At 40.5% G+C, this 24,747-nt stretch overlaps 2 protein-coding genes across 4 annotated transcripts in view; one reads left to right on the forward strand and one right to left on the reverse strand.

Annotated features, from left to right (window-relative positions):
- The window catches only part of IKZF3 (IKAROS family zinc finger 3), a 46,940-nt gene extending 39,719 nt beyond the window's left edge, over positions 1 to 7,221 (reverse strand). The window contains exon 1 of one of the 2 annotated variants that reach the window (XM_042470954.1): positions 7,091 to 7,221. In XM_042470954.1, coding sequence (XP_042326888.1) covers positions 7,091 to 7,097 — 7 coding nt within the window. In that variant the 5' untranslated portion in view covers positions 7,098 to 7,221. Of the gene's footprint in view, positions 1 to 2,631; positions 2,662 to 7,090 lie in introns of those variants that run through there. The other variant, XM_042470955.1, reaches the window with a different exon arrangement.
- Positions 7,222 to 7,889: 668 nt separating this feature from the next.
- ZPBP2 (zona pellucida binding protein 2) lies at positions 7,890 to 24,676 on the forward strand. Of its 2 annotated transcripts, none has more exons than XM_042476535.1 (8): positions 7,890 to 7,993; positions 12,609 to 12,689; positions 13,553 to 13,678; positions 15,819 to 15,980; positions 17,158 to 17,376; positions 18,953 to 19,038; positions 20,412 to 20,589; positions 24,572 to 24,676. In XM_042476535.1, the coding sequence occupies exons 3-8, from the start codon at positions 13,600 to 13,602 to the stop codon at positions 24,667 to 24,669; spliced, it is 822 nt and encodes a 273-aa protein (XP_042332469.1). In that variant the 5' UTR covers positions 7,890 to 7,993; positions 12,609 to 12,689; positions 13,553 to 13,599; the 3' UTR covers positions 24,670 to 24,676. The 2 variants fall into 2 exon arrangements, with proteins under 2 accessions (XP_042332469.1, XP_042332468.1); XM_042476534.1 differs by lacking the exon at positions 7,890 to 7,993 and adding an exon at positions 11,151 to 11,288.
- The last annotated feature ends 71 nt before the right edge of the window (positions 24,677 to 24,747 follow it).

Here is a 24,747-nt window from a genome sequence, read left to right on the forward strand (position 1 = left end):
AGGCTGAGAGCATGTGACTTGGCCAAGAGATTTCATGGCTGAGCTGGGAATTGAACCCTGGTCTCCAGAGTCATAGTCCAACACTCAAACCACTATGCCACACTGGTCTTCAGTGTTACTACCCTTACAAAAACTATCCACACAGATTTGCTTGCTATACACCTCCAGTGGAATTCCTCCACATGTTTGAGCCTGTTGGGTTTAATCTTAATTTTGTATTTTTTTAAACTATATGTGTTTTATTGTATTCTGTCTTTTGGTAAACTGCCTTTCATCCCAGCTTGGGAGAAACGTGGGATATAAATAAAGGAATGGATGAACAGACAGACGGATAGATGGATTCTGAGGCATACTGGGAGGAAGCTCTCCACTTCTCTCCCATTTTTTAAAACATACCAAAGATCCTTACAGTGATAGTAGTACACCTAATTTGTCCCTCAATCCTATAGGAAATCATGCCCTTGGTTTTTGTTATTGTTTTTTGTTGTTGTTGCTTGTTTTAACTCTTTAAACCTTTTAAACCCTTTTTTTAAACCTTTGAAAAATCCCGAATACATATTCAACAAATCACTACAAACATACTGCCCAGAGAAGGGGATGAGTGAATGTGATCACAACAGGCAAAACTTTACAAAACCAAAGAGCTGTATTTTGGGAACTCACACTTTTTCAGACCAAACTGGAAAAGCCCTGGGTCATTTTTGTGTGGTGCCTATTTGATCACACTAGCTGCATATTACAGGGAAAGATTGGTAATAATGGAAGAGCTGTTTTATATTCTGTTAGTCTCTTATTACTTATTTTCTCATCACAGATCAGTAGCTGAGGAATAAAGACTGAAAAATGTTTTGGGGTGATTAATCAAGCTTTTATTGGCAAGAAATGACTGGGAAGACACAATGGTCTCTTTTTCTTTCTCTTCTATCTCTGTCTCTTCCTTTCTCCCCTCCTTTGATCTGTTTATCAGAGAATCTGATGTCTTTTTGTTAAAAAAAAAAGTCATACCATAAATAAACCCAAACCCAACCCTTCGTCCTGACTGTTACATAACTGCAAAACTCACATAGAGCAGCAGGAAAGTGTTAACCGCTTCCCGCACTTCACCGCCAAGGTTTATGGAAACTATATGGGGCCTCCTGAAACATTTGAGCATATGAACTTTGAAAACAGAAGACCTTTCCAAACCACCAGCACCACACCCCTCACTACACACACACATACACACATCAAAGTATTGCTACTCTGGATCCAACAGTAACAAGACAACAATTGTCCCCATGCAATGAATTGAATGGAGACAGGTATGATGGCAGTTGAAGTAGCATCAAACTGGATTATTTCTGCAATGTGGATGCAGCCTAAGAGAGAAGGATTCAGCAACCTAGCAAGAGGCCGGACTGTCTCTTGACTTGCTAGAAATATTTGGCCCTGATCCTACTTCCACCCTGAGTAGGCTCTACTAAACTGTTTTCTCCTGCACCTCAATTACTTCATTTGAGGGCCCTTCACACTATAAAATTACAGTGCTACAATTCCAATTCGATTGCCAACAGGGTTTGTAATTTAATGAAGAACTAGAACTCCCTGGCTGTGAATTCTAAATATTCCTCCCTCAACTACAACTCTCAAGTTTCCACAGGATGCAACTACTGTATATGAGTTACAATGGAATCACGGTCATACATTCTAACATTCCACAGATAGAAACGTTGTTCTCTAGGTACACGGTGACATATTTTCTACCATTTTATGCATTAAAATTGAGACTTCAGTATAAGACACCTGTTTTCATGATAAGAATCAGTACTCACAGGGACCTACTTCCCAAAATTACACACTGCTGAACTCTCTTCTGTATGTTTCCAACCAGGGAAGGTGAAAATCAACTCAGGGAATGTAAAAGTTGTTCAAATGATGAAATGTTGACACTGAATAATCTGATGCTGTCCAGTTTTGGCAGGGAGAGTTCCAATTAATCTTTCAGCTGCTTTTAAAACATCCTCATCACTACCTCCTTCTCACACTACTCTCCTTTGTCTTCAGCTTACTTCATCTGCTGCAAACCAAATTCAAAGGGCATAAGTAGGTTACATTGTAATTCAGCAGGGAAGAGAGGAGTGGAGAGGACAGAATCTTATCTTTCCCTATAGGGAAAAGCAAACTGTTGCAGCCTCCCTTAGCTTGTATGGTCTTCCATAGTAATAGCTTTTGCTATATTGACCACAGTCTGGTGCTGCTTGGCTACATATGTCCTGGTTTTCATCTGTGAAGTATTGAAGGTATTTACTAATTTAAAAGGACACACAACTATTAATAGAAACTGTCCCTAGTAAACAACGTTCACTGGAGGAGTATATGGATTACTTAACTTGTAACCCAAAGAACAGGTGGATTGGACTGGGTGTGTGTGTCCCCAACAACTGTAAGTGTTACTTCAAATGTTGGAGAAATTAGCTTTGTGAGAGTCTTGGGTAACTTTTGGACTGTTGCCACCAATGTATACCAGTACTAACTGGGAGGACTCCAGGTTTTGGGTAAATTCAAACAAACACAGCATACAGAGCTAGCCAAAAAGAAAATATGGAAAGAGGATAGTGGAGTTTTTAGGGTTAGCACTAGGGTTATAATTACCTGTCCAATGAGAAGCCCGTGGAAAGCTGGAGTAGCTCAAACTGGGAGGTCCAAGGGCAACACAGAACATACACAGAGTGCAGGTGTGTGACCTGACCTAGTATTCCTGAAATGTCATTGATCTCTCAAAAACATGCTATCTCCAGATATGAGAAATAAAAATATGAGTAGGGGATATGCAGGAGTGCTTATCAAATCCTGCACAGAAATCAAACAAAATATCATTAAAACACATTTATATTGCTGCCTGCTAATATGTAATCTTAAGAAAAAATATTTTTATGAAAAGGGGTGATTTCATACTTTCATAACTGCCACATTCATAGATACTACAATTAAAATGGTCACGAAAAGAATGCACAGTTCAGTTTGTCACAAAATGGATTTATTGCCTAAACAGACTTGAATTAAATCTTCTGCTCAACAGAGTTGAGCTACTACTGGTATTTTTAAAAGGGCTCTTGTTCTACAACAGCTGCTAACAAATGTGGGGCTCTGGAGACCAGAGTTTGATTCCTGCTTGGATGTGAAACCCACTGGTGACCTTGGGCAAGTCACATGCTCTCAACCTCAGGGAAAGGTAATGGCCAACCCCCCCTGAACAAATCTTGCTAATACAACCCCATGATAGGTTCACCTTAGTGTCGCCATAAGTCAGAAATTACTTGAAGGCACACAGCACACATACACATTGATTATACTGTATGCCACTCCAAGATCCTTAGGTATACAGTAAGGAGGGATATTTCAGAGGAAAGCAATGGCTAACCATATCTGAATACAGTATATTTTTTTCAATCCAATAAAACATTATGAAGTTCATAGGGTTGCCATAAGTCATACTAGCAAAGGAGGTGGAAGTGTTATGAATGTATCGCTCTTGCTGTGCACACCATTTTTGCAGGGAACAGAAGGAACATGAACTTTTACCATGCAGACCTATGAGGGCCTTTTTTTTTACAAGTAGTTATTCAGTGTGCAAAAGTAGTGAAGAAATGTAGGCACTCCTGAGGAATAAACTCCAGCTATTCTGAAGTTCAGGTTTGAGCGCTGGACTAGGACACAGGGATTCCAGGGTTTGAATCCGTTTGGTCATGAAAATTTGCTGGGTGACATAGGCAAGTCTCTCAGACTCAGAGGAAGGCAATGGCAAACCTTCACTGAACAAATTCTGCTAAAAAGAAAACACATGGTAAGTTCACCTTTTGGTCACCATGAATAAGAAATTACTTGAAGGTACACAACAACAGCAACAAATTCCAAAGAATCGTAACTTGGGGTTCCTTTCTCTCTGTTCCCCCTTAAAGATCAGATCTATGCCAAAGAGTCAGAGTTCATTGCCAAGCTTTCAGAAAAAGAAAAAAAACCAAAGTCAGGAAAGGGAAAAATGACATGTAATGCTTGACCACTGTTGTCCAGAGAACTAAAAGCCAAAACTCTGCATCTTTAAAAGGAATCTCCCATTTCTGGAGTTTTTAAAATATTAAAACAAATGTGTTGTTGCTATCTGGTGTCTAAATCCATGTTTATGATAAAGTAGAAAAGATGTGCTGCTGCAGATGTACAATCTGAAAAAAGTGATAGTGGTAATAGTAACAGTTTATTCTATATTCCCTACAAATCCAATGAAAAGTTTTCACATATTTAATAGGGCTGCATATTCCTCTCTCAAACTGAATCCCAAAGAATAAATATCTGAAATAAATATTTGAAAACTCTTCCATATGAATTTGTTGATGTGTCTTAGATCTTTCAAGAAATTCTTCTCATGGTTCCATCACCTTCACCTTCTTAGTGGCTGCACTAGGGTGACCAGATGTCCATCCTTTTCCAGGACACGTCTTACATTTCAGCCTTCTGTCTAGGAGGAATCTCAAAATGTCCTCCATTTGGAACATGATTAAGCATGAATGTATATTTATATGAGTGTTTTTAGTTCTTAGTTTGTCATGTCCTACATTTTTCTTGGATGTCTTACATTTTGTGATGCCTTGTCCTTCTTTGCAGTTAGGACATCTGGTCCCTTCTCTAAGGCTGCCATCCTCCCATTATTGCCCTTTTGCCATCAGATATAGACTTTTTATTCAGTCTAGCTTTAGGAAACTGACTGCCTGTTAATAAGGTGACATTTAAAGGGGGATTGTACTGTGCATTTCCCCTTTTTCCCTTGATGTGCTTACAAACACATACACATACACAAACATATATTAAAAACCAGTCTGTTTCTAAGTGATCCGATTAACTGTATTTTAATATATCTTATGGTGTTTTACTTGAATCCAGTATTGGATGCAATGTGTGCATATGTGTGCTTGTAGTGTGTAAACTCTCTTGAGGGGGACTTTATCACTTCTAGGTAAAATAGGTAGCACCGATTCTAACCATAATGATTTAGTGAATCAATATGGTGAATATGATGATGTAGTGATGTATATGATATAATGAATCCATCCTAACCATGGGCCTGAACAGATAGGCCATAATAAAGCTGCTTTGGTCCATTTTGGAGGTATGCTGTTTAAATGACACATACATCTTAAGAGTCCAGAAGCTGAGCCAAAGCTGCTCTCCAGTCCTTAGGACTGGAGCATGGCTCTGGTGCAGCTTCCAGCCTCTTAGGACACATACATCATTTAAACAGCATACCTCCAAAGTGACCCAAAGCAGCTTTATTTTGGCCTGTCTGTTCAGGCCCCATATTAACTCAGAGGAGTATCCCATTCATTTCAATGAGGTTTACCTCTAGGTAAAGATGGGATCACTATCCCATCAATGCTCAGTTATGGATGACCTCAGCGTGTCATTAGACTTGTTCTTAAAAGAAACTTTCCAAGTGCTGCTTCGTAGTAAACACATTTAGTACTGATGCACATCATAAAGAATGTAGCTTTCTCAAAGACTGTATGGACAGCAATACAGCCTTTGAGAAAGAGATCAGATAGAATTTTATTTGCCATTTTTTTTCCACAGTGCACCGATTAAATCTATTTCAGATGGGCAGGAAATAAGGACCATCTTTTTGAAGATTATAATCAGAATTTCAGCTTACTGTGCTGAATTATGTGGTCTCTGTAAGTCAAAATCTACCTATCCATTTTGCTGAATGAGGTATTCTCTGGGACCTCAAAAGATTACAATTCACAGAATCTGGTGTGATAACTACCATACTGGTTTTCTATCGCTTGGACCTATCTTGGCAAAGTGTTCTCAAGAACACCAAACAAAACTGTAAACTAACAGAGTAACCTCTTTTGTACAACTGTAGTACAATATGCCCACTACACAGTCCAATGTCACACTACAAATATGGGAAGAAGGTCACAGATATATTTTAAACGAACAAAGAAAAGAAATGAGAATTGGGAAATTTTACTGTGCAGAAAACTTGATTCTACTAATGTTTACTGGGAAGTAATTCTTTCTGAATTCAGTAGGAAGGGCTTAGCTCAGAAGAGTTCACAGGAATGCAAACTGAAAATTTGCTCTCAAAATAATTCATCTAATATTTCAAAGACTTGATCTATAGAAAGTGAACTTTTCCGAGTGCTTATGCATACACCTCTGTAGGTATGTATGTCTATGTGCATATACAAAGAGAAACCAAAGCACTTTTGATTACAAAAAACAAAGCATGATAACAGTAGAAAGTAAACCCCAAAATAGTATTTGGTGGAAATGCAAAATTCTTGACATTTGTACAATTTTCAGAATCAGAAAAAGGTCTATTTTGTCTCTTTAATATTTCAATGTATTTTAAAATGCTGCCTTCAGAATATAAAAAGGCTTTAGAAGCCAGGGATATAGTGGACCCTTGGTATCCACTGTGGTTTGGTTTCAGCATCCCCTGTGGATACTAAAATCTGTGGATGCTCAAGTCCCATTAAACACAATGGCATAGTAAAACGGTGTCCCTTATATAAAATGACAAAATCAAGGTTTGCTTTTTGGAACTGATAAATATTTGGAATTTTTAAATATTTTCAAGCCGTGGATGCTTGAATCCATGGATTCCATGGATATGGAGGGCTGACTGTAAATTGAGATCTGTCTGAAAGACTGGCATTTCATAATTCATGTCATCCTAAAGAAAATATTTTAAAGAGGTTCATTGTTTTCTGCAACACATTTTCTTGAGTTGTCATAAAATCTTAGAAGTTTATGTGCTGGAGCTGAGGAAGAAAATCCTAAGTAAATTTAGAAAAGGCCAATAAAACAGTGGATTACCTCATTGTTTCTACACAACAAATGGTGTTTAGGCACAGCTACTTTTCCAACTTAAAATTCAGTCTCACCAAAATGTAATTCAGTGATGCCTATATGTGTGTAAGTAGTAAGAAACAGAGAGAAGAAAATATTTGAAAGAAAAGTAACCTTTAGATGTCAAGTGGTGATCTAAGTACTATTTTTGCATTAAAGGGTTTTGTTAAAGTTAAAATGCAACCAAACAGAAATTTCTCACCTTCCATTTTGTTAAATGCAGCAGGTTCCTCTGATGCTTCTCTGCTGGGTTCTGGGATTCTTCTGAACTTCAGAAAGAAGGAAGATTCCCAATCAACCAGTCTTCTGCTTCAGGAAGGAGTCAGCTTGCATTACCAGAATGTGAAATCCAGGGCTTGACAAGGACAGGAAATGGTTCTGTGTTGCATGGGAACAGAGCACCGTCAGGTGGCAGGGGAAGGTGGCACATCTGGTTGAAAAGCACACTCCGGAGGAAGAGAGTGTGTGACATACAGTTATGATTATTCATTTGTTGCAAGGGAGAATTCCAGTCATCTCTCTCCAGACTTCTCTTACAGGGAAACATCACTCAAAACCAGCATGCAAACCATATTATTTTTGTACTCTGCCCAATTCCTAGAAAAAGTGCTGCTGACTGACCTCTATTCGATTTGGAAATACTACCTTCTGATATAGAAGACGGGCCCTCGTCCTGTTTTTGTGTTTAAGAGCTGGGGTGGATCAACAGTGCCATATCCCCCAACTGTCTCAGTTTGGCAGGGACAGTTCTGATGAATCCTCTATCATCCCACTTTCTCAGTTGTTTTTGCAAGGTCCTAGTTTCTCTCTCCTCTCTCCTCCTCCCACACTCGCCCTTTGTTCTCCGCATGCTTCAATTGTTGCAAACTGAGTTCAAAGTGCAAAAGGACTTTGCATCAATCAAATCAGCAAAGAAAGGGGAGGACGGAGTCAGTGGCATTAGTGGGGGGTGCGGGGGGTACAGGCCATACTGGGTGACACCTGGTCGGTAGTTCCTTCTGCTGCAGGTGTGTGTGTGGAGCTGCTGCCAGTACCAGCCCCTTCTTCTTTGCTGTTGTGGCTCTATCCCCAAGGAGGAAGCCAAGGCAGCAGAAGAGGAAGAAAGGTGAGTACATCCCTCTTGGCTTCACCTCCACCTGGTTACCTCCTCATGAGGAAACCCTATGGGGCCTAATGAGGGGCAAGCCCAGCTCTCTTAGCTTTGCTTCTGCCCAGCTCCCTCCTCGCAAGGAAGCCACATGGAGGTGAATGAGTGGTGAGCCAATCTCTCCTCCCACTCTTGCCCAGTCACCCCTGCCTGTAGTCCTGGGTGGGTGGCCAGGCAGGCAAGTGTTTGAGTGAGTGAATAGGGGAGGTTGCTGCCCCCAAGCCCCCAAGCATCTCCCTGACACCGTGTGACACCAAGCCCAGGGCCACCACTGGATGGAGTCTTGCTCTTCCCAGTAGTCTCAGCAAAAGCAAACTGCTGCAGCCTCTCTACCTATGTGTGGTCTTCCTTATTAACAACTTTTCCCATCTTGAACACACACTCATGTTGCTTGGCCACATATATCTCAGTATTCATCTTTGAAATGTTGCATGATATGCAATGGTTCAGTTGATCCAGGATCAGTCACAGGCTAGAGGCCTATTGCCAAAGGGGGGAAAAAAGTAAAAGTAAAGGGAAAAAAAATAAAAGTTTGCTTCTCTTTTTTCCCCAGTCACTTCCTGAACCTACTGCTATTCCTGGTATCATCAATTTTTCCTTGAGCAATTAAATAAAATTGCATATGTAGTTTTTTGTGGGGTTTTTGGGCTATGTGGCCATGTTCTAGAAGAGTTTATTCCTGGTGTTTTGCCAGCATCTGATGACATATTCTCTGAAGATCCCAGCCACAGATGCTGGCGAAACATCAGGAATAAACTCTTCTAGAACATGGCCACATAGCCTGAGAAACCCACAAAAAGTGATGGATGCCGGCCATGAAAGCCTTTGACTTGACATTAAAAGTGCGTACGATTGGGCTGTTAGTCCCACTGATGTTGCAGGGCTGAAAATGTGTTCACACATGAAGATTTTTGTGTTTATGTTAGTTTGCATATTATTCAATCAGTCAATCCTATGTTAACAATCCTGGAATAAGCCAGAAATAAGTTCCTACTTTTGAAACTGGTATGGGGCCCCTAAGTGCATTAATTTGGCTTCATATGGGAGTGTTGAAGGGCATGCTCATGAGTTCAGATTATTTTAAAACATTGATTTTCCCCTCAGAGTTTCATCTTTTAAAACCTCACAAAGCTTTCTGTGTTTGAATAAAATCCCATACATGGTGTGTTGTTGTTTTTTAAACAACGAAGAAAAACAGGTCCTACTGGGTTCAGGGAGGCTTACTCCCAGTATCATGATTTAAGTTAAGCATAATTTAAGTTAGTGAGATAACTGTAACCATTGCTCAAATGAAAGGCACTGCCCCCACCCAGCAGCATCTGATGCTAGGTGGGACAGTGCTATGGCCTACAGAGGACCATTTGGGATCTTTATTATTATTATTAACCTTTATTTATGAAGCGCTGTAAATTTACACAGCGCTGTACATGCAATCTTTTTAGTTAGACGGTTCCCTGCCCTCAGGCTTACAATCTAAAAAGACATGACACAGAAGGAGAAGGGAGTGGTGACAGGAAAGGGTAAGAGGTCCAGCAGTTCCTCAACCTCTGAGGCCTGGACCAAGGGAGATGGACTGGAGGGAGGGCTTGGCTTCAAGATGGAAGGTTAATCATTATCCAGTGATAATGATAATCTATTCAGAGGAGCAGCTGTACAAGGTCCCAAACAAAAGGCATGGGGGGGGGCAGTGCTGCAGCCTCTGGAGGACCATTAGGGGTTTTGCATGGTTGCTGGGCATGTCAGAAGGAGATGTGATGCCCTTTCTCGCTCACCTAGCATCCGTGCCAGCCCCCACAGGTATACTACCCCACTGGGTGTACATGCCCCTCTGTGGTGTCACCTGGTGTAGTCCACACCTTCTGCACACCTCTTTGTGATGCCACTGCCATTAGTCAAATTGTAGCAATACCAGGGACTGCTGGGCCTCACAGTGATCCTGTGCAAAATGAAAGGGCAACTAAGAACTTGCCCAATGTTCTTATTGCCAGTAAAATGAAAGAGTGAGAATAGCCAGTCAAACTGGACTCCCAGCCACCTGGGGAAGCACAGAGGCCTTGGTCACCTTAAACTGTCCCTCTGGTCTCTTCCAAGAGCAGGGGCTTACTGGCCATTGAAGTCACAGGGCTTCATTCACCATCTCTTCATGTATATTTTAATATCTGCTGGAGAATGTCAAGTCAAGTATTAGAACTGGCCATAATTTATGTACAAGCCCCTTTCATAACTTTCCAACATCTCACAGATGAAATCCAGGATACTTGTGGCCAAGCAACATGAGAATGTGTTTAAGATGGCAAAAGTTATCAGTGAGGAAGAACACATAAGGTAGGAGAGGCTGCAGCAATTGGCTTTTGCCTGAGCCTACTGGGAAGGGCAAAAATCTGCCTTCTTTCCTCTCTCTCCTGCTGTGTTGATTGATACAAATTTTGCACTTGGAACTCAAATTTGCAGTAGTTGAAACAAGCTGCTGAGCACAAAGAGAGATGTGGGAAGAGGAGGGAGAAATGGGGACATTTCAAAAGCAGTTGAAAAAGTGCAGGGTGACCTGACAGCCTCCTTTTCCAGGACAGGTCTTACATTTCAGCCTTCTGTCTAGGAGGAATTTCAAAATGTCCTCCATCTTGAGCATGACTAAGAAGCATGAATTTATATTTACATGAGTGTTTTTAGCTTTTAATTGGTAACGTGCTATGTTTTGTGGTGCCTTGTCCTCTTTTGCAGTTAGAACATCTAGTCATCTGGAAAAAGTGGCTTGATGGGACTGTCTCTGCCAAGTTGGAGCAGTTGGAGGGTTTGTTCTTTTTTATTATTTTATTTCTCATGTAATTGTCACCCTCCTTATACTTAGGGAACCTCAACTCAAACTTTTTGGCCAAGGCCTTAGGCCAAACTGTTTTTTAGTGGCCCTGCCATTACTGATGCCAATGCGCCTCCAAAGTGTCTCAACTTTCTCTGGAACATGGTAAGACAACATGAGTGGCAGAAAGGTAGCCATTGTAACTGAAAAGCCCATTGGAATGACCATTGGAATGTGTAACCATTGTTACTCATAACTGTTGGAACACAAAGTGGCTCAAGGGAGGGGCCCTCCTTCTCTGTCCCTCTTATGGCTGAGTGGACCTAAGTAGGAAGGAAGGATGGGCTCTTTCTTGCACCATGCAAGGCGGCAGCGGTTGGTTGTCCTTTCTCCTGTTCATTGCCCCACACTTTTTCCTCGCTGTCGGGATCATGCTGAACACGGACACAAAGGAAGGTAACCAACCTCTGTTCTACCAATTCATCCCTTGGAATGGGGTCAGTAGTAGTGTTGTCCCACATGCACACACCACACACTTTGGGATGGCATCTCATTTTGTAAAAGCAGGGGTTACTGAGGCTGTTTTTGCAGCCTCCTAACTCAGAATCTCTTTTTCTTGTGCAAGAGTGGAAGCAAACAGAGGCTGGTAGAGCCCACATCAGTGTATCTGCTCCATGTTGTAACCTCAAAATTAAAGGATCTATTTTGGGTGTAGGGTTCATGCTGAAAACCTGAGTAGCCTGATAGTCCCAATGACACAGCATGTTGTGGTTATTTATTGAATGTACTATGTAGACCAGGAAAAGTGTAGCCCGTGGGCTACATGTGGCTCTTGGAACCCCCAAATGGGACCCTTGAAGCCCCCCATAAGCTCCTTCAAACCTCTAGAGTAAAGTAAAAATGGGAGGGCAATTGGAGGGGCAATGTTTTTCCCCAAATGGTCCAAAATGTGCCCAAACCACATCAATTTCCTTTCCCTGACCCTCCAAAGCCCCTCAAACCTCACCAAAATGCAAAAGAAGTCTAATAATCATGAAAAATCAGCCAAAATGGCAGCTATAAATTTGGACAGGATACCCCTCCGTAAGGTAATAGAGTCATTGCTATGTGGGACCAAGATATTCAAATAATGGTTTAGATTCTGTTTTGGTTGTGCAGAACTTCAGCTTTGATCTCACAACCTGATAATATTCTGTAACCTAAATGATCTCATTTCTGCCTTTGCTAAATAATGTGATTTCGATTTATTTCCCGTATTTGTTTTTACTTTTACTTAAGTCATTTTTGTACCATTTTTTAAGGTCAAGCTTAGCAAAGCTGTTCACATGAAAAACAAACAAAACAACCTACAGCCTCTCCATCGTGCTGGCATTAAGTTTTGGTTTCTTTATGAGATACATGGATCCTCTTTCGATTAGGATCGGAATACCTTACTCCCACTGTTGCTTTTGATAATGTTTTTTCATTGTTGAACTGTTTAATTGTTATATGTTTTTATATTTCATTGACCCGATTTGTAATCATATATTTATACTAGGTTGTAATCCTGCCTCGATCCACCCGGGAGAGACGGGAAAATATAAATAAATTTTTTATTTATTATTTATAATAATATCCAGAAATGTTGGGCAGCACTGATGAGGGAGTCTTATAATCATACCAACCTTGTGGGGAAGGAAAGGCTGAGTGAGCTTCCTACAACCAGGGATTTGACCTCAAGTCTCCTGCTTCCGATACCAGAACTCTAATTATTACATAATTTTATTTTCCTTGCAGTACAAACTGGAGTGAACGAGGCACCTCATTCTATTAAGTTAATTAAAAAGAATTACATTTATGGCAACACCAAACATAAAGGTAACTTTTTATTTTATTTTAAACATTACGACAATGCAAGATGTATATGTGTACAGAATTATTAAAGAGAAGAACTAGATATTTTGCAGATGCATTAGTTTAAAAAGAGAAAGAGAGCATGCTCTTAACAGAGAAGAGTCCCAAAATCATCAATATATTTGTCAATAGGAAAAAAACCTTCCTTTTGTGCAAGAAAAAAAAAAAGGGAAGCCTTGCACTTTTACAGCAGATTGAAGGCCCTTTGACAGTCGGTCTTAAAAATGGATGGCCTGGGCTAGGGAGCATCATCAGCTTTTGAGAGGACAATTGTGAGAGTAACAAAGTAAAACAGCAGCCTGGGGGTCAAACCAGATTACTAAGGGAATCTATTTTCCCAGAGCACAATTTTGTCAGACTCAACAAACAGACTTACAAATTATAGTCACATTTATCTTTTAATGATCAGTTACTAAGCAATGCACACTAAATACAAGATATGTAGATGAAGGAAATCTACTATGGAAAACAGATATCTTTCCCCAACCACTGTAAAAAAAAAAGATATATAGTTTGACCCTTAGAAATGTCACTTCAAAGTTAGAAGATGGGTAAACTCTCCCGACCAAAGCACCGATGGATGGCCTTTGATTTCTCTTTAAGCATAGTTTTTACTGAGATGACAAGCCTATATGTGGGCTATGTCACATCATATTGCAGGTGTCAAAAGACTGTCTTCTTCCATACAAAAATATCACAAAATCTCCTACACAGAAAACTAGCGTATCAGGAACATGGCTAGATTGGGGGCTTTTCTTTTTTACAGGTTTCATCCCTTTTGTCTGATTGCTATGTACACTGTTTATTTCCTCTTTCTTGTTTTACAGTGGATGTCTATGTCAAAGTGCACAGGAATAGCCCCTTTCTAGTCTGCATGGATGTGTCCCTTTCACAAAATGAAGTCATTGACCCCACCTACATGTGGATTGGGCCAGATGGACAGACACTAAATAGTGAGTTATGCTTTGCAAGAATCAACAGTAGAAAAAAATGGTGAAGAGGCTAACTAGTTAAGTTCTTTCTTGAAGATAGAGCTGCAAACTCAGCCTTTTCCCAGAAATCTCAGCCTTCCTGGTCCAAAAAACCATGTCCCAAAAAACAAAACGACACACACACACACACACACACACACACACAACCCAGCAAAATAATGGCATTATTTTCATATATGTGGCAAAAAGAAAATATTGGTGTGTACGTAGGAGGTGAAGAGAAGATTGTTTTAAAAACAAATAAACCTCTAAATAATTTTTTGACAGACAGCAGTCCATCAGAAGGGCAATAATCTTCTACAGCTGCATGTACACCATAGAAATAATGCAGCTTGACATTACTTTAAGTGCTTAAACTCCATCCTATGGAATCCTGGGACTGGTAGTTTTACCGGGTCTTTAGCTTTCTTTCCAGAGTGCTGGTGCCTCACAAAATTACAAATCCCAGATTTCTGTAGGATGCAGCCATGGCAGTTAAAGTGGTGTCTAACTGCATTATTTCTCCATTGTACATGCACCCTTGGATGCATGGAAAACTGATGTGTCTTAGGATGCATTCGGGCGTCTTCATGGGATAGAGGTCTAAACTGTGGAAATAACACAGTTTGAGATCGCTTTAACTGTCATGGCTCCATTTTATGAAATCCTGGGATTTGTAGTTTGCTGTAGCATTCAGAGCTCTCAGACAGAGAATGTTAAATAGCTCGCAAAACTGCAGATCCCCGATGTCCCTAGCACTGGGCCATGGAAGTTAAAGCAGTGTCCAACTGCATCAATTCTGCCATGTAGACTAGATTTACATCTGCAAACCTATTTTAAAGGAATATTTTGGAAGAAAATAGTCACTACCAGTAAGAGTCAAAAGGAGGGGGACTGTGTTACAGCATAGCCATGTGAATGCTGAGTCAAAGACTTTCAGTGACTAGTGGTGATAATGGAGATTCCCCACCACCTAAATTACATTATGTTGTGAAAGCACATCATTTTGTGGGGCATTCAATCTGAGGAAATATTCTATTGCTCATTACCTTTTGCAGCTTCCAACCAAAAACCCATAGGATTGATCAGAAAACAACATGAAATGAAATGTTCAGCCCAGGTTCCCTCTGAAAGTTCCAAAATTCCTCAAATGTCCTTTAAAAGTAACTAAGGAGTATTCAGAAAACATCACTGATTACAAACTCTCCCCATTCTCCTTTCTTGTAATACTTTTGAAATGTAACTTAGGACCTTATCGCACACACCTTTGCCCCCGATCTGGGCATGGGCAGGGGTTGCATGTGGCCAAGTGAAAACACATTGTAGCAAATGCCATACTGTCCTCAAGGCGGCCCCATGCCATCATCTGGCACTAAACCGTCCCTGATCAGGGCTCAGCTACGTGATTTTGCTCTGCCAGAAAGCTTTCGTCTTTCAAAATTCACACATCTGAGCCCTGATCGGGGATGGCTTAGTAATGAGCAATGGCATGGGGCCAACTTGAGGACAGTATGGCATGCGACAAAATGAATTTTTACTCGGCCACGCGCATCCCCTGCCCATGCCCAGATCGGGGGCAAAAGTGTGTGCGATAAAGTCCTTAGTTATATCTTTGTTGCAAATACACACACACACACACACACACACACACTATGAATAACTACATTACTACAGTATTTCCAAGCTCAAGATTATTTTTTGAATCGCTCTGCTCACAAATCAGGTTTTCATGTCTGCAGGGTGAGCTACTTCCAGCAAGGGCAGCCATCCCAGGCCAAGAAGCAACTGGACTGTCATGTGCTTATGTATTACTAGACCTGTTCTGATTCCTTGCACTCTTGCTGCTGCTTTATAATATAGAAACTATGGGTGAATCTACACTGAAAAAATAAAGCAGCTTGACACCACTTTAACAATCATCACTCTATCCTACATAATTCTGGGATTTGTAGTTTGGTGAGGTACAACAAGAGTTCTCTGACAGACCAAATACTTTACCAAACTACAAATCCCAGGATTTCATGGGATAGAGCCATGACAGTTAAAGGGGTTTCAAACTGCTTTATTTCTGCAACGTGTAAAAATCCTAAAAACTCATGTTGTATATCTATTTCTGTTTTAGAAAAACACTACGTGAATCTCACAGCAACTGGAAAATTGATGGTGCTTGATTTTAAAGAGCACATGTCCGGATCTTATACTTGCACACTTACTTACAGAGTTTTCCGAAATGACATGCAAGCAGAACAGGAAAGATTCAAGACATTTAAATTTATGGTTTATGGTAAGAGAAACAAAATGTATCCTTGTTGGATTCCTTTTAGTCCTGACTCTCAAACAACTGCTTGGTGGACAGGACCTAATTAGTCTAATCTAAGCCTCAAACCCTAAACATGGCACACTAAACATGTTTGACTATTTGGAAATACACTGTCTGCTAATGGTCTTGCCTCCCTACACACCCTCTTATGTCTTTCAAGTAAACTCTCCAAGAAGATGACACCATTAGTTCATTGTCCATTTTAAATTTATAAGGTATAAAAATAGGTATTATATTTAAAAGGTTTATACAGGATAATGGAGGTTTATAGCTATGATACAGATGTTTATGGAAAAGTTTTGCTAAAACTCCACCACAATCTGCCTTTCCTCCTGCACTGGAAAAATGTATGTGGATCAAGTGTCTTTCCCATGTGGATGGGACTGAGACAGCAGTGTGGGTGTGAATGAGAATGAAGATCCGGATAAGAGGCAAATGATTGTAGAAGGACTCCTTTCAATTCATTTTTACCTGTTTCAGAACAAAGTGGTCATAAGAATGAACAAATTTGTCAATTTCATTTCCCCCCTCATCTCTAATTCTTACCTTTCCCATATTAGACATGATCCAAGTGATGTGAATAAATTATTTATAAATAATAAATAATAACTGGAATCCTATTTGACCTATTTGATTTACATATCTTTATGTATTCTTAACTACATAGCAGAGGCACTAAGAAATGTGTTACTGAATTGTGAAGATGCATAATGAGACACTGGCAAGAAAGCCTGATGAACATTTATATGCAGTGCTCATTGGGACCACTGTGCATCGGGTCCATTTTGTATTAGTCCATTGTATATTGACCCCATTGTGTACCAGTCCATTGTGTATTGGTCCATTGTACATCAGTCACCAATGCACATCAGTCTGGTGCTCATCAGTGCATTGTCCAATTGGTCCATTGTGCACTAGGCACCAATTCACGTTGCTTACTTTGCTGGTTCTGCTACATAGTAATGTGACAGCAGTCCTCTGCTGGGTATGGAAGTTATGCAACTGCACAATTCTAATTCCAGCAGACCTAAGTTCACTTACAAATGCACAACATCCTAGTAGGATTCTAACCATGATTAACAACAACAGACAATATTGCATGCGATTTAGACTCACTCACATTTCCCACTTTCTTTTAAAGCATACCGTGAACCAGATTACACATATCGAATGTCTGTTCACTTTACAACAAAAGCTTGCAACCTGGCGGCAAATGAACAGTTCTTTGAAGAGCTAAAGAAAATTCTGAATAATCTGATTTCCCACCTGATGTGTCATATCAGTGAGCCTTCGTACAAGTGTTATTCCGTGAAGCGACCCAAACATGGCCTCATAGATGAGCTGTTTGTTGTTTTTCAAGGTAATAGAAGGAGAATAGTACTTTTTCTTTTCTTTCCATCATGGCTTTTGGCCTTCATGACAAAGTGTGGGAACCATGTGGAAGAAGACTGTATGAAAGGTTCCCATGAGCATTGTTTCTGTGTTTTCAATACTGATGATACAGTCACATCCAAGTCATAATTTCCTTCTGAAAAACTAGTTCCATGTAGGTAGCATGCCATGATAATGTCTGGTCTCAGTTTCGCATATGAAAAGTATGAAGGCTTATGCCCTTTAGGGCGTTCCATGGTCTAGCCCAGAAGACCTTTTTCAGCGGACCCCAGAAATTCAAATCATACTGTGGGTAATCACTAGTGACTTCTGTACATATAGTAATTTTACACTTATCACTATCTCCATGGTGTATTAGGTGGGGAATTCTCAAAAGATGAGGTTATGTTTTTTAGGTTCACCTGAGATTCCTCTTAGATTTCATTAAAAGCTCAGCTGTGTGATGGACATAACATGTCAAGTTCATATTTGCTGTGATTTTTAAAGGCTGTGTGGAAGAGGGCTCACCTAGGAATGAACATGCATGCAATTTCTAACATGCATGATAAGCAATATTACCAACTTTTCTAGAGGACGTGCCTCTTTTGAAGTAGCATTATGGGTTGGCATGTTGAATTCTGTAGCAGGGTAGGCATTTAGGGTCACAATTGAAACCCTGTATTGTAGCAGTCATACCACCTAACAGACACAGAAGAATGGTGAGTCACAGACAAGTGGATTCAGACTGTTCCAGGGAAAATTGAAACGGTTGTGGGAATGATTGGGTGTTGCAATAAGTTGTACAATAATGACAAAGGACCTTCCCAGACATTTTGCTCATAACTATTCACCTCCTCTTGCAAAACACAACCAAGAGAACGTCTTGATTCTGAGCTCAAATGTGGTGATTTGGGGGCACAAAGGACCTGACCAGCACAAACTATGAACTGAATGTGCACTTTAACACATACTCCAGAATTCAGTGTAATGCAGAGGGATTCTATGGCAGAGCAATCAATGTGGAAAATGTTCTAAGGGCAAGTCACACTCTCTGAGCCTCAGAGGAAGGCCATGGCAAACCCACTCTGAACAAAATTTGCCAAGAAAATCCAGTGACAGAGTTACCTTAGAGTCACTATATGTTGGAAACAGCTTGAAGGCACACAACAGCAAGTAGAAAACTGATGTTTTCTGTTGCTGTCCATGGTACCCAGGTATAGTTTTATAAAACCTGAAGGCAGCAGTTCCTTCATCTGTGGCTTGTTTCTGCCTCCCCTTTAAGATATTTTTTCCCTTTGTGGCCCAAATATGGAGCTAGAAGATGGAGCTATGTATCTCTTGGGCCAGTTGTCCTTTTCAGGAAAGCTGATATAGAGGAAGGAGACTTTTGTGGCTACCTGGAAGTAAGCCCCACTCCAATTCACAGGATTTAATTGCAAGTAAACTCAGTTAAGCCTTACATGACAATATTCCAGCTCTCTGTGGTGATTCTTTAGTAAGTTTAGGCAAAATTCTCAAAGAAATGAATGTTCACCAGCAAACCCTTGTGTTTCTTTGTTTCTTAGTGAACCCATTTGCCGCAGGTTGGGACGTTACTTGCCACAAGACTCCCTCTAGCTGTGAAGATCTCACCAACAGCCACATTCAAAAGGTAAGAGATCTTTCCAAACTTTCCCAAATTTTTCCATAAAGATTTATAGGCTGCAAAATACCAGAGAAATCATGAGGGGAAAAACAACACATATGCTTGGAGTAGCTTAGAAAACATAACAGATATTGCTCTACTCCTTATAATATAGCATTCTAAATATACATAAGACTCATAGGGGCTGTGCAGACTGCCCCTAAGAGGCAGCCTCATCTGCCTTTAGGTGCCCTGAATTGGGGCCGCAGCAACCACATGCCACGGCTCTGATCCGGCCTTTCCAGGGTGCAAAAAAAAGCCACAAAAAGTGGCTTTTTTGCATCCTAGAGGGGGCACGCTAACCATGGCACCGTGGCTTAAAGGCGCTCCTTTAGCACTGAGTTGTGTGGACGCAGCACCACTGTGACACTGCACATTGTGTGGAGTGGCGTGTGGTGTCATGGCACCCTGGGAGTGGAGTTAGAGCATGCGCCATGTGGATGTGACACCCTGACTCCACTCCCAGGCCAGCCTTAATGGCTGGTCTGCACAGGGCCATAGTCTCCCTCATATATACTGCTATTAAATTAAATGGGGGACAGGAAGATGGGTAAGTGATTGCACTGTCTAGGAAGTAACTCATGGATCAATAATTATGTCATGCATCCACTGCATTCACCATGCTTTCTTACACTACTATGAATGCACACAACACGGACAATGTTAAATGAAAGCATAGGTATGACAATCTATTACACAGAGAGGAAAGCAGTATCCATGAGAAAAGTGGGGAAGTAAGATGGGCAAAACAGACAGGCTCAGTGAATCTGAGTAGCCCTAAACTTGTAGTAGGTATCATGTGGCTGTCTAGATGTTGGATTTCAACTCTCACCTTTCCTCACCAGTAGCTATGCTGGTTTGAGTCCAGTTTATTTCAAGTAGGTGTAGGTCTAACGGGGTCACTGGAGACTAGGAAAATGTGATGCGAAGCTGTTTTGTTTTGTTTTTGGTCAGTGTAGACAAGCCCTGGATGTCACATGCTGCCAGTATGAGAAAACTTGTAGTTGGAACCACCAGTGACACTTAAAAATTTAGGGAGAAAGGAGCTTCAAGATAGCATAAAGGCTCCATCAGTTAAACAGAAAGGGAGTCTCTTGAAGATACTTTTAAATAGATGTGTGCCAGCAACTCACAGGGATTAGAAACTTGTTCCTTTTATACCAAAAGCTATGGGTTTGGACTGGAGAGACTGCTATAGCATATATTGTCAAAGATGAATGACTGTGAAAGAAAAAAAATCTATCTTAAGTTCATGTTTAGCTACTGCTAGAAGGTCTAAATAAAAACTCGCATACTATTAACACTGAAATTGTTATTTTTCTTATTCCATTGTGTTTTAGGCCCGATGGCTCATTGAAGAGTTTTTCCGCAGGCAAATGTCCATCCTGAAACATGAGTTTCAGAACACCCCGCCAATCCATTATGTAGACCATAGTTTCCAAGTCACTCGTCTCGACAGCTGTCGCCCAGGGTTTGGGAAAAATGAGCTCACCCACAATGACTGCGCAAATTGCTGTGGTATCTATCTATCTATCTATCTATCTATCTATCTATCTATTTTCTTAACCACGCGCTCTTCGCCAAGTCAATCAGATTGAAATAGTTGCTTTATCTTCCCCATATTACAACTGTGAGTTTTTTCTCTGGGAAAACTCAGCTCAAAAAATCTGGCCAGTTCCCAGTATGAGCCAAGTGAGCATATAAGAATATCTCCTAGAATCTTTCAATCCCAGGCCATACATGTGCAGGCTTCCCTGGTGAACAAGTGAATAGAGAAGGGCTACCTGAAGGTAAAACAAAAGAACAAAACAAAACAAAAATGCATCAATTATCAAAGAGAAAAATTTCACATGTTGTAGATGAGATAAATAGTTAGGGTTACTATATTGAAACAGATCTTAATTTATTTCTGGAACCATCACCGCAATGTCCAAAACAATTGATTGCTACATTCATATTTCACTCTTTCTTTTATCAGCCCAAGGTTGAGCCAGCATGACGTAGTGGTCTGAATGTTGGATTATGACTCTGGAGACCAGGCTTCTATTCCCAGCTCAGCCATGAAACCCACTGGGTAACCTTGGGTGAGGCACATTCTCTCAGCCTCAGGGGGAGGCAATGACAAACCTCTCCTGAACAAATCTTGGCAAGAAAACCCCATGATAGGTTCACCTTAGTGTCTCCACATGTCGGAGATGACTTGAAGACACACAACAACAACAAGAGACATGGACACTCACCTGCCCACTTTATCCTCCCAACAACCTTATGAGAGACAGAGAATGACCCAATACCTCTAAGGGAATTTCATGGTTCAGTGGGACTTGTACCTTGGACTTCCAAGTTCTAATCCATCACCTAACCACTTCACTATAACCCCACTGGCTCTCAGAAGCACACTGCGATACTATTTTACTTTTTATAGAAGTACTTGTTAATTTTTTAACAGAGGTCACCCCTTAGTTACACACAAACCAAACTCCATCCATCTATCTTTTTCTTTTGCATAGATGGGTGGTTGACTTCTGGTGCAAAAGATGCCACATGGCACAGATCTATTTTAGCCTACTGGTATTCTTGTGAGAAGAGGACCTCTTCACAAGAGTCCCAGATCTCAAGAGACCCAAGTTCTCATGTGAAGAAGCCTCAACCCATACCCATCCCACACACCAAATCTTACGGTGGCTGCCCTTTATAGCCATTGCAAGATCAGGCAGATGCTCAGCAGGCCAGACCTCACTGTTGCTTGTCCCAGCTGGGACTCACTACAATGGGTCTGCTTCAGGTAGGCACATTCACGAGGGCATTTTCCCTCATGTAACACATGGAGCCACTTAGAAGCCCTGTAAGGACATGATTATGCCAAGCCTCATTGCAGCTTCTTTTCTGCTAGCTAGGACAATCTGCCATCTAGTGACTGCAAATCATACTGTAGAGTACAACATTATTTTTATTAGCTCAACTCAATTAATCCATTTAAAATGTATATATTCTTAGAGATCCTCTTAGTAGCCATGCCAGGTTTCAAATAGCAAGATTTCACGATTTTGAAACTGTGGTGGAGGATAGGCAAAAAACCTATCCTCCTCTTGATTCAATCATACTTCTATATTAAACAAATTAGGCAACTGTCCTAACCCAGTGTGAGCCACATGTAAATGTAAGCTGACATCCATATCTGAATTAAGACCTGCATGTACAAATGCTGGATTCTACAGGGCTCTGCTACCAAATTAATATTCCAGCTTTCACTTTAACACATTGACACATGAGGAATACAATTTTAGCAAATTATACAAGATAAAGATGAACTGATCTAAATCTTTAAGAATAATGTGTGAATTGAAATTTAGCCATTTCTCAGATTTCAAAATTCTTGAGATTACAATAAAACAATTAAAAGTATCAGCTAAAAACAATATAAAATTACAAACATTAAAACCATAATAAAACCATAATGCTCACCCCCATATAACAAACACCCCATATAAAAGCCATCCAATGGTTACACATTAAAAGACTGCCTGAATAAAACCATTTTTGCTTGCAGACAAAAGGGCAAGCAAGGAGGGAACCAGGCTTGCTTCTTGCAGAAAGGTGTTCCATAGGGTTGGAGCAGCTACCAAGAAGGCTGTCTTTCATATTCTTACCAGGCGAGCCTGTGATGATGGCGGAACCAAGAGAAAGCCTTCTCCTGAGGATCATAGGGCTCTAGCAGGTTCATATGGGGAGATACTCTCTCTCAGATAGTCTGGACCTAAGCTGTGTAGGGTTTGAATTGTGCCTGGAAATGAACCAGTAGCCAGAGTGAAGCTGTTTCAGCAAGGGAGTTATATGCTCCTTATAACTGGCTCCAGCAGCATTCTCATTGCAGCGTTTTGCACCCACTATAGTTTCCAAACAGTTTCCAAAGGCAGCCCCACACAGAATTTGAACTTGATGCAGTGCTTCTATGCGATGTGATTTAAAGTGAGGTATACTGCAAAAATGTTAGAAGATTATGTTCCTAACTTAGTCAGGACAAACTTTTTTTTTAAAATGGTGTTCTTAGCAGTTTAAACATACCAAACTATGTGCTTAAATATTTCTGGAGTGGTGGGTGGAGACCTAACAGATTTAAATAATATTTTGAGAATATATCTAATTGTAGATTAATAGAATTGTGGACGGGAAACAAGTGAAAGGACATAGGCAAAGAATGAGATCCACACACTCCTGCATTAAAAAGCAGTAATTCCATCTATCTGCTGTTATAAGGCAAAGATGGAATCCTTTTCCCCAAGAAGCTGAATGCTTTTTAAGAGGCTCTTGAATAGCCCTAGTTGCTTGTTTGCACACATCTGAGGCAGGGTCTTAATTGTCTTTGTGATCTCTCTCATATAAATCTGTTGTGCTTCCTGTTATTACTGTTATTATTATAACGTTGATTTGTTGTTGCAAATCCTTGGACTGCACCTAAGAATATAATAAATAAAAAATATTTATTTTAAATTTGCAATGCATGCTGGGCTAGAAGAAGTATCCCCACATAATGAAATTATAGACTTTGTGGAACAAATGCATTGCCAGAAGATGTGGAAATAGCCATTACCTTTAAAAGGGGTTAGACACCTTATAGTTTTCGACTATAAATCATTGTTTTCCTCATATGCAAAGATAAGACAAATGCTTGGGAACGTTTTCTGTATTCTACACATAATGGCTGGCAACCTGTTAGGCAGTTACAAAGTCATAAATGAGATTTAGAGCATTGTAACTGAATTCAAAGATATAGCTGTGTTCGTCTGTAGAATTAGTATATAGAGACATCATGTAGCACCTTTGAGACTAACTGAAAGGAAGATGTTGGCAGCATGAGCTTTTGTAGACTTCAGGGTACTTCCTCAGATGCATTTAGGAAGTTGACTGAAGTCTACAAAAGCTCATGCTGCCAACTTCTTTCTTTCAGTTAGTCTCAAAGGTGCTACAAGATCTCTGTACATACTAAACATTGTAACGGCTTTGTTTTCTCATTTGTGATCATGCCATTATGACCACAACCACAAATGACCCTGAAACCCACCTTAAAAATCATCTGGAATGATGGATTTCTGTCCTCCTTCTGACAGGGCACTTCAGGATGATATGACCAGCTTCCACCCACCAGTGAGTGAAGATGCAATGAAGAGTTGCAACAGGTCCCTGCAATGTTCCCTGCTTCCATTCCTCACAGCATTGCTCACTGCTGGTAGAAGGCTGGTCATGTCATTGTGAAGCACCCCACTTGGAAGTACAGTATCACAGATCTCCATTATTCAGGATGGTTGGCTGACTGGCTGGCTTTTAAGGTGAGTTCCAGGGATTAGGTGGGCAGTTAAAATGTAGCTACAACACCATGGCTATGTGTGTGATGAAGAATCTTGGTCTTATTTGTATGTCTCAATTGCTGCAAGAATTTAAATAATGATGGTCCTTTGCATGACTTCTCCAATATGACAGTATGTGTCCCTTTGATTTGCAGTGGCCTGTGATCCTGGGACCTACAGCCCAGACAATGAAGTGGTTTGCCAGAAATGTACAAGCATCCGGATTAAACACTATGGAGCAAAATCCTGTTAAATAAAACCAAATATAAAAGTTGATAGCGGCTGCAAAGAGCTTTCCTATGTTATAATTTTAATCCCCAATCTTGAAACC

The sequence above is a fragment of the Sceloporus undulatus genome, chromosome 6 (assembly GCF_019175285.1).
Source record: "Sceloporus undulatus isolate JIND9_A2432 ecotype Alabama chromosome 6, SceUnd_v1.1, whole genome shotgun sequence".
Classification (NCBI taxonomy): domain Eukaryota; kingdom Metazoa; phylum Chordata; class Lepidosauria; order Squamata; family Phrynosomatidae; genus Sceloporus; species Sceloporus undulatus.

Excerpts from the sequence above, each read along its gene's own strand:
- ZPBP2 (XM_042476534.1), top strand. The coding sequence starts at position 11,192 with ATGCAAGGCGGCAGCGGTTGGTTGTCCTTTCTCCTGTTCATTGCCCCA. Across the intron at positions 11,289-12,608 it reads GAACACGGACACAAAGGAAG|TACAAACTGGAGTGAACGAG; the intron begins GTAACCAACCTC and ends TTTTCCTTGCAG. Across the intron at positions 13,679-15,818 it reads AGATGGACAGACACTAAATA|AAAAACACTACGTGAATCTC; the intron begins GTGAGTTATGCT and ends TTTCTGTTTTAG.